The 18,644-nt window shown below is 35.1% G+C and overlaps 1 protein-coding gene across 1 annotated transcript in view; it reads left to right on the forward strand.

The window, feature by feature from the left end:
* YLPM1 (YLP motif containing 1) overlaps positions 1-18,644 on the forward strand; it is a 72,814-nt gene that overhangs the window by 29,929 nt on the left and 24,241 nt on the right. The window contains exons 5-6 of the mRNA XM_077123060.1: positions 11,014-13,134; positions 15,846-15,969. Coding sequence (XP_076979175.1) covers positions 11,014-13,134; positions 15,846-15,969 — 2,245 coding nt within the window. The remainder of the gene's footprint in view (positions 1-11,013; positions 13,135-15,845; positions 15,970-18,644) is intronic.

Consider the following 18,644-nt stretch of genomic DNA (forward strand, 5'->3'; position numbering starts at 1 on the left):
AGAATAGCATACAGAGAGATGCTCAATAATAAGTATACAACTTAGTGAATTTTCACAAGGTAGGCACACCTAATACTCAGATCAAGAAGTAGAAAAGACAATCTCAAAAGGTTGCTTACTGTATGATTGTATTTATGTAACGTTCTTGAAGCAACAAAATTACGGAGATGGAGAACAGATTAGCAATTGCCAGAAATAAGGACAGAAAGTGGAATATGTGCGACTATAAAGGGATAACACAGGGAATTCCTTTGTTCTGATGGAACAGTTCTGAACTTGATTGTACTGGTGATTGCATGAATGTATACTTGTGTAAAAATTACATAGAACTACACACACATGAATGAATGCGTGTAAAATCCAGTGAGACTGAATAAAGTCTGTAGCCTAGTTAACAGTATTGTACCATTGCCAATTTGTTGGACTTGAAATTGTACTTTAGTTATATAAGACCCTACCATTGAGGGGAATTGGGTAAAGGGTACATGGGACTCTGTACTATTTTTGCAATGTCTTGTAAGTCTATAATTATTTCAAAATAAAAAATTGTGTTAAGAGGAAAAAATAAATAGAAATTATTAGTGGTTGAGAAGTTCCCCTCTTGTACCTTCTCAGTCATTTTCCCCAACTCCAGGATTACCAGCACTCTGATTGTTTACACCCTAGATTAGTTTCGCCTGTTGTTGAATTTTATGTAAATGGTATCATGCTATATGTATTCTCTTGAATCTGGCATCTGTCATTCAACATTATATTATTGTGAGATTTGTTCATGTTGTGTGCGGCAGTAAAGTTTGTTCATTCTCGTTCCTGTATAGTATTCCATTACATGAATGTACCAGTTTGTTTATCAGTTTTACTGTTGATGGTCATTTTAGTTTTTTGGCTATTGTGGAAAGTACTACTGTGTATCTTTTGGTGCTTTATGTGTTCCTTTAAATACATGTGTGTGTGTATTTAATTTTGTCAGATAGAGACCAAGAATTGAAATTGAGTGATCATAGGGTATGTTTATGTTCTGCTTTGGTAAGTACAGTGTTTTCAACCAGTTTTCTAAAGTGGTTATTTGAATTTACACTCTCAACAGAAGTGTTTGAGTAGTCCAGTTTTTTTCACGTCCTTGTCAATACTTGATATTGTTAAACTTTAAAATTTTAGCCATCTTGGTAGATATTTAGAGGTATCTCAGAATGGTTTCAAAGTGCATTTCCTTGATAACTAATGAGGGGAATTAGTCCATTTGATTATCGGTCAATTAGATTTTCTTTTTACGTTTCCATTTGATCATCGCTCAGTTGAATTTCCTCTCCCATGAAATGCCTATTCAGGTCCCCCCCCCACCCCGTTTTTCTAGTGGAGTATGTTTTTTTTTCTTACTGATTTGTAGGAGTTTTTAAATGTATTCTAGATACCAGCTCTTTGCCCATTATATGTGTTGCAAATTTCTCACCTTTGTAGCTCTATGTTCTACTTTCTTAACCCTCAGTACACCAGAAAAGTAGTCTTTATCATTTACCACTTGGGTCCAGTGAACTCTTTTTATTGTTTTTAAATTTAAAGTAATTTTATGAATGATTTACCTGAATAGTAATAAAGAGATAGTGTAAAACAAGTTATTAGAAATTTCCTAAGAATTTCAAAACAGGAAAGCTCTTGGTATCAAGTAACTCTAGACACACAATCATCATAAAAGGTGAAATAATTGTATCACATATCCTTTCAGCAAAACAGGATGGTCCAGGTTCTTGTTACAAAATATTATGTGATGAAGTCCTTCCTATTGAATAACTAAGTGGAAGAGGATACCACATTTTCTTTCTGTCCTTAGGATTATACTGTTAACTTGTTGAATCTTTTTTTTTATTATTAATTAAAAAAAAATTAACTAACAAAACATTTAGAAATCATTCCATTCTACATATATAGTCAGTAATTCTTAATATCATCACATAGTTGCATATTCATCATTTCTTAGTACATTTGCATCGATTTAGAAAAGGAAATAAAAAGACAACAGAAAAAGAAATAGAGTGATAATAGAGAGAAAAAAAAAAAAAAACCTATACGTATCATACCCCTTACCCCTCGCCTTCATCTACCACTATTTCAAACTGAATTTATTTTAACATCTGTTCCCCCTGTTATTTATTTTTATTCCATATGTTCTACTCTTCTGTTGATATAGTAGCTAAAAGGAGCATCAGACATAAGGTTTTCACATTCACAGAGTCTCGTTGTGAAAGCTGTATCGTTGTTCAGTCATCATCAGGAAACATGGCTACTGGAACACAGCACTACATTTTCAGGCAATTTCCTTCAGCCTCTCCACTACATCTTGAACAACAAGGTGATATCTACTTAATGCGTAAGAATAACCTCCAGGATAACCTCTCGACTCTGTTTGGAATCTCTCAGCCATTGACACTTTGCCTGATTTTACTCTTCCTCCTTTTGGTCGAGAAGGTTCTCTCAGTCTCTTGGTGTTAATTCTCAGCTCATTCTAGGGTTTTTCTCAGTCCTTTGATGCTGAGTCTCAGCTCATTCTAGGATCTTTGTCCCATGTTGCCAGGAAGGTCCACACCCCTGGGAGTCATGTCCCACGCAGAGAGGGAGAGGGTGGTGAGAATGCTCGTCATATTGGCTGGAGAGAGAGGCCACATCTGAGGAACAAAAGAGGTTCTCTTGGGGGTGACTCTTAGGCCCAAATTTTAAGTAGACTTGACCCATCCTTTGTGGGTTTAAGTTTCATGTGAACAAACCCCAAATGTAGGCATTCTACCATCCTTTTGTTGTCTTATTTTAATCTTTTTTAGGATAGTTAGAAATAATTGATAAGTAATGATGAATGCTAGGCTAAGAAAATCATATAGTGTTTCATGATTTAGAAAAAAAAATCACTAAGATCCCATAATGTATCTTAGATTTATAAAAGGACGTAGTGGATCCATATGGAAATTGCAAGATAGAATAATAGAATGTTTCGTTCTATTAAAAAAAAGTTTTCTTTTTGTTCTTGGAAAGCTCTCTAAGAAAAAATGTCATATCGGTCTTTAAAAATAGAATTAATTTTTTAAAAAATACTTAAAAACTGTAACTGGGTCCTCTGAACTCTGATGGACCCTGAGGGTTAATGGTGTCTTTTGATTAATAGAAATTCTTGATTTTAATTTAGTAGTCTAATTTACTGATCTTTTTTTTTTTTATGGTCCGTGCTTTTTTGTATCCTGTTTAAGAAATATTTGCTTACCCCAAAGCCATGAATATATTATCCTATTTTATTTTCTGTCTTTTATCGTTTTACCTTTTATTTTTAAATGAGCAATCCATATAGAATTGATTTTTTTCTTTTTTAATGAATGGTATGAAGTAGGGGGTCATCATTTTCCTATTGCTATCGAATTGACCCCAACATCCTTTATTGGAAAAGTCATCCTTTCTCTATTGCTTTGCATCTTAAATCAAGTATCTACAATATGTAGATTTATTTCTGGATTCTATGTTATTCTTTTGGCCTAGTTGTCTATCCTTGCACTAGAATCAAACTGTCTTTGACTACTATAGCTTTATTAGTCTTGATATCCATTAATGTTGAGTCCTCCAGTTCTGTTCTTCTAGATCAGAATAGCAAACTTTTTTTTAACTTTTTTTATTAATTAAAAAAAATTAACAAACAAGACAGTTAGAAATCATTCCATTCTACATATATAGTCAGTAATTCTTAATATCATCACATAGTTGCATATTCATCATTTCTTAGTACATTTGCATCGATTTAGAAAAAGAAATAAAAAGACAACAGAAAAAGAAATAAAATGATAATAGAAAAAAAAAACTTTTTTATAGCAAACTTTTTTATATGGGGCCAGATGATAAATATTTTTAGGCTTTGTAGACTGCTTGTGGTTGCTGTCCAGTATTTTCCTTTCTTCTTTTTTTTCTCCCTCCTTCCTTTCCTCCTTCCCTCCCCTCTTCCCTTCCTCTCTTCTCCTCTAAAACTGTGCAAAAATCACTCCTAACTAGATCTGGCCCACCTGGCCCAGTTTACTGACTGCCATCTAGATTGTCTTGACTGTTCCTGGATCCTTGCATTTCCTGTTTGATGTTTAGGCTTGTCCGTTTTCATGAACCTGTTGGGGTTTTGATGAGCATTGCAAAGAATCTCTTGATCATTTTGAGGAAGAATTGACATCTTACAATATCAAGACATCTACAATATCAAGTAGTTTTGATTCATCAAAAGTGCTTTTTGGTTGGTTTGAGGATTGTAATTGTGTCCTTCCATCCTTTAGCTGTTTTAGAAGGATTAGTAAGGGACTGTGAATGTTATAATATTATTTTATGCTTCCATTTTGTCATGGATGTTTCTTTTTATAATGATTAGTTCTCTTTGGCAATTTCTTTTTAGGAGCTTGGTTTATGCATATTAGAAAATAGGCATTATTTCATATGAAAAATAAAAAGGCAGGAATTTAGTATCTTGTCATTCACAGGGTCTACTGATTTTAGTTTATGTAAATGTTTGTGTAAGAATATTTGAATTCACACTTCTTCAGCTTTTATACTTAGTTCTAAGGGGTTTATACATAGTTTTTGGTTTTTGTTTTATTTTAGGGCCTTATGAAATACTTAACTTTACAAAGGAAACTTTTCTAAATATTTAAACACCAAATACTCATTTTTCATTTACTCTGATCAGTGTGCATGCATGCATTTTTTGTGTTTGTATTTAGTGAGTACATACTGTGTTTTTATTCTTACTTCAAATGCCTGTCTTCATATGTTAAAAAGGGCACAGTATTTCATTGTATTTAAGTAAAGGTGGCTTATTTTTGTACATTTAGTATGATTTTACCTTAATATATTTATTCCACAGACCTACAAACTTTTGCTTTTATACATGAAAAAGATTTTGATAGTTTGGTATTTTGTAAGATCCTTGAACCTTGAAAATTTAAAATGCAATATTAATGAATAATTTTCATAACATATATAATATTGAAAGTATATTTCAATTGATATCTATTCTGGAGCCTAAAGAGTAAATAAAATGATAGCCCTTGATGGCTGATCAGCAGTTTAGTCTAAAAGCAAAGCATCCTACCCTTTCATGGAAATTGCATACTATTTGTATAGGCATGGGACTATGCAATTAATAACTTCATTAGCTTCATTGACCCTTTGCTGTGTTCTCTTCTTCATTCTTATCTGTATAACTTTCTGTGTTTCTTGCCATCTTTGTCCTTTCTTCTGGCCTTTATACGTGGTCCTCCTCTTTTTCTGGAATTCCTTTCCTCTCATTTTTGCTTGGCTAATTCATGTTTTTCCTGCCCCTGGGATGAAACTTCAGTAATTATGTATTAGGGTCCTTCAGTGAGTTAGAGGATGGGGATACCACTGTGAACAAGATAGATATGTCCCATATTTATCAAAATCTGTTTTAATTGTTTGTCTCTCTCTTCCTGAAGACTATGAACTCCTTGATGTTAGATATCACTCTTTTTCTAGCACTAACACCTTTCTAACATGTATCTGATAAATTTGTAGGTGTTAAATAAATGTTGATTATGCAAATAAATGTTGATTATGCCAAAATGTTGGTCATGGATAAAATACTCAAGGCATTCACAATTTAGTTAGGAAGGCAACTAGTTTATATCCTTTATTTATCAACATTTTAGGCACCCATCTTCATCTTCTTTCTTGGTAAGTCTCAGAAGAAAATGTTCTCCAGGTTAGGACTTATCCTCTCTCTGCCCTGTAACGAAACACATTTTACATTTATGATTTACATAAACACTGTTTTAAAAAATTGAAAGCAACAGCCATCTACTGCCCCAAGCCCCCCTAGATTTGTTTCCTAGTGGCATCATCTTTTAATTCTTAAGCTGTTTCTTTTGGTAGTTAGCTTCATGAAATTTCTGAATAATTTGCTTATGATGTTCTTTTTTGGTTCATACATTTTAGGTATCATATAATTACTTACTGCTATGATAAACATTTGGTTCTCACACTCCACTTCTCTAACCCCATCTGTCCGATAGGTTTACTGTTTTTGGTCTTATTTTTAGATAAATCATAAGCAATGTTTGTGTTATTTTATAAATGTTCATTGTAGAACTGAGTAGCATCTATGATTATTTTTTCCTATAATTTCCAGTTGTTTTTATTTCTTATCTTCTTTAAAATGATCCTTCACACGCCTCCTACCCCCAAATACCATCTCTGTTTCTCCTGGAGGGTCTCTCCCAAAGTCATGCATTCTCTTTTGGATGCCTAGGCTGGTTGGCTGATTGCTTGCTCTCAAGATCTACCACGTGGTTCTTACTACCACGTTTCCCTTGATCCTCTCCGGATTGGATTCACTGTTTATTGTATCTCATGGCTTCATGTTTGTGGTTTAGTGCCACTTTTTCCCAAGTGTATGCTCAGGTAACAAGCTGAGAAAGTGTGGGTAGGAAGAAAATTAAGTCCTTGCATGTCTGAAAATTTCTTTATTCTGAACTCATACTTGATTAATAATTTAGATATAGAAGTAAAATTGAATGTAATTTTTCCTCAGAGTTTTAGGTCATTGTTCTATTTTCTATCATCTGTTCCCCCATGACTAGAAACTTTTTGAATCTTTTATCCTTGGTATATCAAAATTTCACAGTGATGTGTCAGTTTTTTCCTTTTGTTTTTTAGTTTTATTAATTGCACTAATATGTAAATTCTCAGTATATTGGATCTTTTCTGTCTGGAGACTGGAGTCTCTTAACTCTGGAAATTTCTTTGTGCTGTTTTTCATTAATTTCTTCTTTTTCCTATCTTCTTTCTGAAACTCCTCATTAGTAAGATTTTGGATATGCTGGATTGATTATCTCATATCTTTTCATTTCATTGTACTTTCTGAGATACTTTAATTCTAATCCTTTTGTTCACGTTTTTATTTTGAGAACTTAAAAAGTTTTTTTCTACAGTCTTCTGGTTCTTATATATAGCATATTGTTCTTGATGTATAGGTAAAATATCCTCAGTAATCCATCTGAAGATACCAGTTTGAGGATTTCTTTTGTCCTCTTCATTTTTTGAACTACCTCTGTTTTCTCCGTTTCCACATTTCTACTTGTTTCTTTGGTTTCTCTCTTTCATTTTGGAGGTGTTCCTCAAATATCTACTAATCCTTGGTTGTCCATTTATATTTAATAGTGGGAGATGCTGAGAGGCTGATTGGGAGTGAAGGGCTAGGAAATTGACTGCTAATACTCGCGAACCCTCAAATATAAGAATTTAGAGACATTCAGTATAGGGGGAGGCTGTTTGATGCTTTTAAATATAGAATTTAATTTACATACTTTTAGCCCAAGTTTTACTCCTGTCCTTTGTTAGCATTCCTGGTATCTGAGTATCCTGAACCTCTCTGAGGTTCTGTGAGCAAGTCAGCCGCATGTTTATTATATCCCCATATGCAAACAGCTCTTTAATTCACCTTCTTCTTGCTGTATAAATTACCATTCATATTTGTTTGTTGTCTTCCAGAATTTAAAAAAAAGTTCTCATCTGCTGACGACTTCCTCTCTTTCTGTTAATTGTGGATTTATGTATTCTTTACTTCCTTGTGATGACTTTTAATATGTCAGTTTGGCTAGACTGAGTTACATTTTCCAGAATTCCTTTTCATATATGTTTCTGATTAGGGTTGGCCACAAGGGAAATTTTTGTACCTAATGCAATACAGTTATCCCTAGACAATCAAAAACACGCCACTCTTTTTCCCAGAAGAGGATATAAAGTTCCTTTTTTGTCTTTGGGGGAAGTAGTCATTCTTCTAGCTGAATCATCCATAAATACTGAGATATAAACTTAACTGTAGTACATCTTCAAGGGAGAAAACAAATTAACCAAAACATACTTGGTTACTATACATGTATATATTCAAATACATAGATATCAAATTAAGGAATTCATAACTTACAGTCCTTGTTTCTGTAACAGGTTACCTGGAGGTAGCTGGTATCCTGTAATTTAAATACTGTGATGTAAAGTTAACTATTATTAATGGATCTTCTTGGTAGTCAGGATGAATCAATCCTCTTTGTAATCAGTATCAGTCACCCCAGCCAGTACAGTAACTCCCTTTGTTTCAGAAATGTGAGGAGCCAAAAGTGACCAGGTATCCATTTTAACTTCCAGTTCAGTAAAATCATTGTATGTCCCCTGGTGGAAGCATTCCTCCCTTTGGAACTTCTAAATCAGAAAAACCTGAAGTAACCTGGCTGAGAAGGAAAACCTTTGCTGAAATTGAATTATTACTCTTAATTGATTTTCCAAATAAGTGAAACAAAAGCTCTTCTGTTTCTCATCTTTACAAAAGGAATCGCTGTCCACTCAATGGACACTAAGTAAGATCTTAAATTCTTTCTTTCCCATTTCATCTTAATCCCACCAGTTACCTAATCCTATCAGTTCTCTTCTTTCAAACCTCACTTATCCCTTTCTCTACATCTTCATATTAGTCACTGTCTTAGACCAGGCTTACTCACACTGTAGAAATAATCTTTAAACTTTTTTCCCTATTACCCATCTAGCACTGTTCTGCCAGAGCAGTTTTTAAAAAATCAGACTATATTCATTGGCTTTCGGTGCTTGTAAAGTAATGCCATGCTTCTCATCTAGCTGAATTAACTCATCTGTTATAACAGGTATCCAAAGCCATGTGGCTTTAACAAGTTAGAAATTTATTCTCACTCAGGGCTTATATGACATCTCTACATTGTCAGGAATCCAGGTTCCATCTGTTTTACCACTCCACCAACTGTGTAGTCTGCTGTTCCTAATCACGTGGTCATGGATGTTTCACCACTATGTCAGAATTGTAGCCAGAATGAAAAAGGAAATGATGATGAGGATGGATCCTTCTCATTAACAGTATAACCCACAAGGTTGTGTAAATCATTTTCACTCTTCATTCATTGGCCATAATTTGACTATACCTAGCTACAAGAGAGGTTGGGGAACAAGTCTTTTGTCTAGTTAGCCTTATTCCCAGCTAAAAATAGGAGGCCCTGTTACTATTGTAAAAGGGGGAATGGATATTGGGGGGCCACCAGCATTCTGTCACACAGAACATGCAGGGTCTTCTGGGGATTGACCCTTGCCTACCTCATTACTTTATCTCAGTATGCTGCTTTTCCACTCCCTCTTTCTCAGATTTCCCCAACCCTATCTCCTCTTTGCTTCAGCCTTGCTAAAATATTTGTTTTTCTCAATATGCTATGCTGGATGTGATTTATAGCCTTTTCTCATATTGCTTTCTCAGCCTGAGGTGCCCTTCTCCTCTCATTGCCAACATACTCTGTCTGGTTTTAGAGAACTTGTCTTTTAAGACTTTAAGCATCTCCTTTTTTTAGTCAGCACCTTCTTTTCCCTGTAGAATTGACCCTTCTCATAATAAGTATAATAAGTCATTACACTTATTGCACTTATTTACACTTAGATTTTCATTCTACTATGTTATAAACTCTTGAGTGCACAGGTGACATTTTACTTGTATATCCCTTGGATATAGTATGATACCCAATAAGTAGGGTACGTGCACTAAATATTTACTGGATTAGTGAATATTTGGGTCCATAACAAAAACAACTTTGTGCAAACTTTTAAAAATGTCAACGCACACTCTTTAGATATGGCTGCTGTTTTTTAAACTTTTGTCAGTTAATCAAGATATTAATGCTGATTCCAAGAATCCTTATTACCACCCTGTATTTTTGTTAACTTTAATATTTGATTTTATTTTTAAAATTTTATTTTAATTTTAAAATTAAAAAAATTTTATTTTTAGTTATATTTTAATTCTTAAAGTAATCTCAGAGTGAGCTATGGATTTTAACTTTTTTTTTTTTCTGTTTTAAACTTGTGGACTTTGGTCTACCAAGGGAGAATATTTATAATTGTCTTTAAATATATATATATATATATATATGAGGTTTATTGGTTTACGGAGCAATCATTCATAAAATACAGGATTCCCATACACCTCTCCATCACCGATGCTTGCATTGGCGAGGAAAATTTGTTAAAATTGATGATGGTACTTTGTAAATCTCGTAGTTACATTTGTTACAATTGATGAAAGGTTATTAAAGTTGTACTATTAATTGTTATCTGTTTATATGGGGGTATTTTTTCCCCTTAGTGCCAACCTATTATCATCATTATTTTGTTATGCATGTCTATTTTATTAACTCATGTACACTGGTAAAGGGGGTGTCAAGCATAAGGTTTTTGTTTTTTTTTTTAATTTTTTTTTAATACCAAAAAATACATAACAACCACAAACATTCCTATTTTGATCATTCTGTTCTACATATATAATCAGTAATTCACAATATCAGGCATAAATTTTTATTGTCACACAAGATGAAAGCGTATAATTATACAGTTATTATCAAAGACCAAGGCTACTGCATTACAAAGAACCTCATTTTGAAGGAAATTGCCTTATGGTCCAATTTCAGGTATTTCCTTCTGGCTATTCTAATATACTAGAAACTAAAAAGAAGTATCTATGTGTAATGAGTCAATAATCACAATCATTTGTTAAATCCTGACTTCTCATTTGGTCATTCTCTCAATCTGCAGGGATATCTGGGCAGTGACAATTCTAACTTCTTTAAGCTGAAGAGGGGTGTTGACATTAGGGGGTAGAAGAATGAAACTGGTTATATAATTGATTTTTTGTTTGTTTGTTTAATTGATTTTTAACAATTCAGTGCATCAGTGACTTGTTGCAGGTGATATGTCTAAGTGAATTAGATACCACTGATATGATTTCCAAAGCCTGTCCTGGGGTCTTTTATGCGCTGCCACCTTAGCATATTGGTTCTAAGATATAGGTGACTGAGGATTTATTAATAGCTGAGTCATTGTTGTGAACAAATTCTAAGGCAAGAGTGCCATAAATATTCTTACATGGAAATTTTTTTTCCCATGCTGTAATGTTTTGAGTAATATCTTTTGTTTTACTTGTAGATTTGATGGTCCTCGAAGATTTGAGGATTTAGGGTCAAGGTGTGAAGGACCGAGACCCAAAGGGCCTCGTTTTGAAGGAAATCGCCCCGATGGGCCAAGACCCAGATATGAAGGTCACCCAGCAGAGGGCACTAAAAGCAAGTGGGGAATGATTCCCCGGGGGCCAGCATCTCAGTTTTATATTACCCCCAATACATCCCTAAGTCCTCGACAGAGTGGACCACAGTGGAGAGGCCCCAAACCAACTTTTGGACAGCAACATCAGCAGCAACCTAAGTCACAAGCAGAACCTCTTTCAGGAAACAAAGAAACATTAGCAGATACCAGTAGTAACCAGCAGAAGAATTTCAAAGTGCAATCAGCTACATTTTCTATTACTACAGATGTTAAGGATACCAAGGCGGCTCAGTCAAATGAGAATCTGAGTGACTCTCAACAAGAGCCACCTAAAAGTGAAGTTTCGGAAGGGCCCATAAAGCCTTCTAATTGGGACCAGAATTCTCAAAATATGGAGACTCAAATGGACAAAGCCCAAGCTCTTACTCAGACTGTACCCCTTGCAAATAAGCCTGTACCTACTCAATCTACTTTTCCCTCAAAAACTGGGGGGATGGAGGGAGGAGCAGCAGTAGCAACATCGTCATCCTTAACTACAGATAATGATTTTAAATCTATTGGTATTGGTCTGCCTCATTCAGAAAACAACCAAGATAAAGCTCTGCCTCGGCCAGATAACAGAGATAATAGGTTAGAAGGCAGTCGAGGCAGCAGTTCCTCTTACAGAGGTCCTGGACAAAGCAGAATGGAAGATACACGGGATAAAGGATTGGTAAACAGAGGTCGAGGCCAGGCAATCAACCGAGGCCCAGGGCTGGTCAAACAAGAAGACATTCGTGATAAGATGATGGGTAGAAGAGAAGACAGTCGAGAGAAGATGAGCAGAGGAGAAGGCAGCCGGGATAGAGGGTTGATAAGGCCAGGAAGTAGTCGAGAAAAAGTGCCAGGTGGTCTGCAAGGCAGCCAGGACAGGGGTAGAACTGGCAGCCGAGAAAGGGGACCACCTCGGAGGACCAGCAGTCAGGAGAGAGGACCCCCTCGAAGGGCTAGTAGTAGAGAGAGGGGACCACCCCGAAGAGCGGGGAGCAGGGAGAGGGGACCTCCTCGAGGGCCTGGCAGTCGGGAAAGAGGATTGGGAAGACCAGAATTTGGTCGTGATAGAGGCCCATTCAGACCAGAACCAGGAGATGGTGGGGAAAAAATGTATCCATATCACCGAGATGAGCCTACTAGGGCTCCATGGAACCATGGAGAAGAAAGAGGGCATGAAGAATTCCCATTAGATGGTAGAAATGCTCCAATGGAACGAGAAAGACTTGATGATTGGGATAGAGAAAGATACTGGAGAGAGTGTGAACGTGACTATCAGGATGATACACTAGATCCATATAACAGAGAAGACAGGTTTTTAGCACCGCCATCTCGGTCTCATGATGGTGATAGGCGAGGCCCTTGGTGGGATGATTGGGAGAGAGATCAGGATATGGATGAGGACTACAATAGAGAAATGGACAGGGACTTGGATAGGGATGTGGACCGGATTGGAAGACCCATGGATATGTATGATAGAAATTTGGATAATGAATGGGACAGAGATTATGGAAGACCATTGGATGAACAAGATTCACAGTTTCGTGAACGGGATATTCCACCTCTTCCATCTTTACCACCCCTCCCACCTCTTCCACCCTTGGATAGGTATCGGGATGATAGATGGAGAGAAGAAAGAAATCGAGACCATGGGTACGATCGAGATTTCCGTGATAGGGGTGAATTGAGGATTCGAGAGTATCCAGAAAGAGGAGATACATGGAGGGAAAAGCGAGATTATGTTCCTGATAGAATGGACTGGGAAAGAGAACGGTTGTCAGACAGATGGTACTCATCTGATGTGGATAGACATTCCCCCATGACAGAACATATGCCCTCCTCACATCATTCTTCTGAAATGATGGGGTCTGATGCAAACTTAGACTCTGACCAAGGCCTTGGAGGGGTTATGGTTCTCAGTCAGAGGCAGCACGAAATCATTTTGAAAGCTGCACAAGAACTGAAAATGCTTCGGTAAGTTGACAGCTTAAGATCATTCCTTTTAGTCAAAACCATGTTCAGACAGCTTTTTTATAAGTGATATGATGTATTTGAATGGAGTCATTTTACTTTATCACAAAATTCTCATTTTTATTTCTGGTCATTCAGTGCTGTTTTAGGGGAAGGCTGGGCATTTAAAAACTGTGTTAATTAAAATTATTATTTTTTTTTGGCATGGGCAGGTACCTGGAATTGAACCTGGGTCTCTGGCATGGCAAGCGAGAACTCTGCCTGCTGAGCCACTGTGGCCCGCCCATTAATTAAAAATTTATGCCCTGAAATACAAAAATGGATAACCATTCTTGCCTTTTATAGATGTGTTGCTGACATGCCGTGTCTATGCATGTTTGAAGTGTCAAACTTCAACTTTCTAGTGCTCCGAATTTCATAGGAATCATATATAGCCTCCATTTTCCCCAGTAGGTAGCCTGTTCTTTTGTATTAGATCTGATAACCTTCATATCCAATAATCTCTAATACAGTTTTGAAAAATACTTTCAAGGATTCAGGTTTTTCTCTGTGGAAACTAAGAATGTTTTTCCTAGGAGTGTCTTCAGATTCTTCTAACCATTAATACTTTTTTTGAAATGTTTCTTTATCTTCCATTATAACTAGAAGAGATATCTCTACTTGAGAATGCTACTTGTTTCTACATAATCACATATTTTCTTTGTGAGATGGAGAATAAAATTTAGATTTCTTGACTTAGAATCAAGTAACTATATATAGATGTCTACATAATACTACCCAGGCAGTAGCAATAATAACACAAGCTAACATTTATTGTGTGCTTGCTATGTTCAAGACCTGTACTGAGTGCTTTACTCATTTAATACCTCATCTAAACCAACTATATCCTAAGAAGTCAGTGACAGATTTTAAGCTTTTTAGCGATTTCTTACGAATTAACAATGTTTTGAGAAGATAAATTAATGATTAGGTGTTGATAAATTTGTGTGTATTTTTTCCTTCATTGTTCAATTCTGGTCTGTAAATGTGTGGATTATACCAATTGAAATTATAACTGGAACTTTAGGACTAGAAAAGTGTGATGACGTAAAATAGCTGTGTATGTATACATAGGATCAGGTACCTTAGATAGCAAAACAGATTTCTGTGGCCTGTAGAAGATATTCTGTAAGAGGTATGTTTTTCCCAGATTACTCATGAAGAAGATAAGAACGTCCATAGAACGTCCAGCTGCTACACTATTTACTTCGAAACCACACGCTCCTTTAATTGAATACAGTGTGTGCTGGGCACTGTGCTAGTCATTTAGCATATGTTATCTCAATCCTTCTGTTTCAAATCCTTATATCTCAAAGGCCTACAAAGATATGTAGTATTTTCCCCACTTCACAAATGTGAACAGTAAAGCTCAGAAAGGTTAAGTTTACTTGTTTAGCAAGTGGCAGATCCAGATTTGAACCCAGTTCTCTTCAACTCTAAAATCTCTTTTTTATGGAGACCAAGCTGATTAGTGTTGCTAAGCTATCAGACTTTCTTTTCTTTTCTTTTTAAAGTCTCCTTTTCATCCAATACTGCTTTGCATAAAAATGCTGAATAAAGGTGCTTCTTCTTCATTAACTTTTTTTTTTAAGCTCTTTCTAGGCAATGTGAACATAATTAAACAAAATATAGGAAGTAATGGATAGGAGTGGTCACAGTTGATTGTGTGGTGTCAGGGTATAGTCATAAGGATTATTATAAGAAATATGATTCTCATAACGCAGAGAATAATCTTATATTACATTCTTGACCCTTATTTATTGTCCGTTTGGGTTACTGTGCTTTACAAAATACAGAGAAGAAATTGTAAAAGGTTTGCAGAGGTTGCAGCGGTCCTTACCTTGTTTAAGGTGGGCATTGTATTGTAAGGAAAAGTTAAAAAAAAAAAAAATTTTTGACCAGAGATTTCAAAACAGAACAAAATCCTGAGGGGTTATAATTACTGGATAAGAATATGAAATATCGTTTTTAAAGGTATGTGCTAACTGTTGATCTCACCCTCTACAGCAGGGCTCATAAGCTAAAATGCCTGCAGGGGCCAAACACATAACAAGAGGAAATGACAGTGGCCAGGAATAACTCAGTAGAGTATGCTGGGAATTATGGTAAACTGTTCCATCTAAAGTGGGTAACTGTTACACCCTCCAGCTGATTTTGGCACATGAGAAAGTAGGCTCGGTGTTAACAAAGTTCTTTAAAAATTTGAATGTTTTTGTGAAATCTTTTGCTTTGTAAATAATAGCAATGAATTTAAATTTAAAACTGATGTGAAGGCCAAGTTTTGAAAACCTCTCTAGGCCATATTTAGCCTATGGGTCACCATTTTGCAAGCTATGGTCTAAAAAGTAAATTGAACAACAACCACAAAAGAAATAGCAAGAAAGCTTTTGATTGAAAGAAAAACATGACCAAGTAGATTAGATACTACAGTAGACTGTTGAGGCAAGTTATAGAATCTATCCTTAGAGATCTTCAGTAATTTGTAGTTATTTACAGATAACTGCTCAGTTAGCACATAAAGGCAAGAAAGTGTCACACCTGAGGTGCTCGATGGGCACTATAGGGCACCTTTTAGGACAGGGTGTTTAGGTCTTTTTATTATTCCATGTTTAATGTAGTCATTTAGAAATGAATAGACATGCCTTATGTATGGTTGCAATTTTATTTATTTATAGGGAACAGAAAGAACAGCTTCAAAAGATGAAAGATTTTGGGTCTGAGTCACAGATGCCTGACCATCCACCACCACAGGAATCAATGAGATTGCAGAATACATCTTCAAGACCTGGGATATATCCGGTATGGGAAAAAAAAGTGCTCAGAAAATGAAATAGTTTCAACTTTGTATGTTTGTATGTTTGTGTGTTGACAACTTGTGAGATTAGATTCTCCCTTTATTATGTTTTGGTTTTGTTTTTACCTTTGTTTTACCTTTAAACCAGTGGTGGGCTTTAAAAATGTTATGCATATAACTTTATTACAGTACAATGACAGAGTAAAATGACCTTTAAACCTTTTCATCAAGTTTGCTGTTTTTATTTCTCACTGTTCTCTTGCATCCTGATCTAACACATAACCCTGATAAGTTGTTGACATTAATGACCACCATGATGTTGAATCCAAAAATCGTATCTCCTGACCTATACATAATCTGCCTAGAAGGTTTCTCTCTATGGATATGTCTCCTGTCAAATTCAGCATGTTCAAAATGGAGGGATCATCCATCCCCTGTTGAACTTGTTCTTTCTCTTTACCATCACCTAGTCATCCAAACTCGAAACCTGTAAGTCAGCCTTATCTCTTTCCTCTATCTTAACCCTCTGTATCCAGTCACTCTGTCAATTTATTTTATTACCTTTTTTGATATTGCTCATATATTCTCTTTTCCTTCCTCACAACCTCAGTTCTAGCCTTCATCAGTTCTTGCCTAGATTATTTCAGAACAGTCCTAATTTATCACTCTCCAGCTCATTTCCCTCTGATCCATTTTCTGTTCTGTTGTTGAATAAGCTTTTTTGATGTATAATTTACATACAATAACATGTACCCCTTTAATGCCTACAGTTTGGTTTTGACAAATGTTTACCAAAAGATAAATTTTCATCACTCCAAAAAGTTCTTTCATGCAACTTGGTAGTCAGAACCACTCTATCCTTTACTTCAGACAGATGATATGATTTCTGGCCAAAGTAGTTATTTTAAATCTCACCATGTTGCTCCCTAACATTAAAACATTTCAAGGTTTCCCCATTGCTTTCAGGATAAACTCTCTTTTGCATGGCCTTTTATGTGCTTCCTGAACTGGCCTGTCCCTTGCATACCATTTCTTGTTACTCAATTCCCTTACACTCCACTCTTCCTCCATGTGGACTCCTTAAACTTCTGTGAATGTTCAGGTCTCTTCTACTTTTCCATGCTTTTGCACACTTGTATGTTGTTCTCTAAGCCTAGAGTCTTTTTTCCTTTCCATCTCCTCCTCAAACCGTTCATCTTGTTCATCTTTTAAAACACAGTTCTGCTACCTTCTCTTTCATTTTTCTCTCACTTGTATGAGACAGCCCTCATCTGTACCCCTGTAATATCTTATGCTTGCTTTTGTCATAGCCCTTATCATATTGTATTTTGATTTTTTGTTCTCTTGTCAGTTTTAACATCTAAACTGAGCTTAAAAATGGGAATTATGACTTGTAACTTTGTTTCTCTTAGCAAGTAGTAGGAGCTCTATATTATAGATCCATATTTCTGCTTTATTCACATAAATCATAAACATTTTTGTATATTGCTATACCTTCCTTGTTATATTATTTTTAATGCACAGTAATTTATTAAACAGTTCCATTTTTGTTGGACTTTTGTTTCTAGTTTTTCACTTTATTATTGATGTGACTGTCATGAATCAAGTTTTTGTTTTAGGTGACATGTTGGACTTTTGTTTCCAATTTTTCACTCTTATTATTGATGTGACTGTCATGAATCAAGTTTTTATTTTAGGTAACATCTTTTTTTCTTTTATTTTGAACCTTTTATTTTCAAATACTTTCAAACTTATAGAACAGTTACAAAAATGATGTATACCCCGTACAGAGAACTCCAACATATTCCTTTCCCTCCAGATATCCAGATCCACCAATTTTAACATATTACCATATTTGATATATTATTCTATTTAACTGTCCATTAGTCAATGCATCTATCTATATATCCATGTATCTATTTTCCAATCCATTTTCTGAACAGTTGAGTGTAGTTTGTATATATTATGCCCCTTGAATATTTAATACTGCCAAGTATACTTCTTAAGAACAAGTATATTCACTTATATTTTCGATAACATCTTGAGTAATTTTTAATTCCCAAAGTGAGATACTTCAAAGAATAAAGACATTTTTAAGTGATTTTGTAATATAACCGAATGGCTCTTCAATAGTTGTTTGACATCTATACCTTGTAAGTTTCAACTATTTAATTTTTTCTTTTGCTAAATTTAATAGTTTTTTTTTAATATTATTTTTGATATAGTGCACATAAAATAGTTTTGATTAAGTGTTTTAATATGCATTTTTGGTAATTAAGGAATGTGAATATTTTCCTATAGTTGTTAATTATATTTCTTCTTCTGTAAATTTTTGTCCTATACCCATTTATCTGTTAGGCTTTTCAAGTTTTTCTTATCAATTTATATTATTCTTAATGTAGTACAGATATTAATCCTTTCTCATATAAATACTGCTAATCTTTTAATGACATATCTTTTTTGCTCTCACTATTTAGCGTGAAGAAAACACTTTTTGTTTTATTTATAGACATAGTCCCAAGAGTTTTTACGAAATAAAAACTTACCTCAATAGCTCTACACCAAACAAAATTTTGTCCCATATAGGCATTTTTTAAACGTTTAAGGTGCTATATCCTCATAAAGTTTACCTTTAAGTAGTAGCCATTTGTCTTTAACTCAAGCCCTTTGTGACCTCCAG

Source organism: Tamandua tetradactyla, chromosome 12 (assembly GCF_023851605.1).
Source record: "Tamandua tetradactyla isolate mTamTet1 chromosome 12, mTamTet1.pri, whole genome shotgun sequence".
In the NCBI taxonomy this organism is placed as follows: Eukaryota; Metazoa; Chordata; class Mammalia; order Pilosa; family Myrmecophagidae; genus Tamandua; species Tamandua tetradactyla.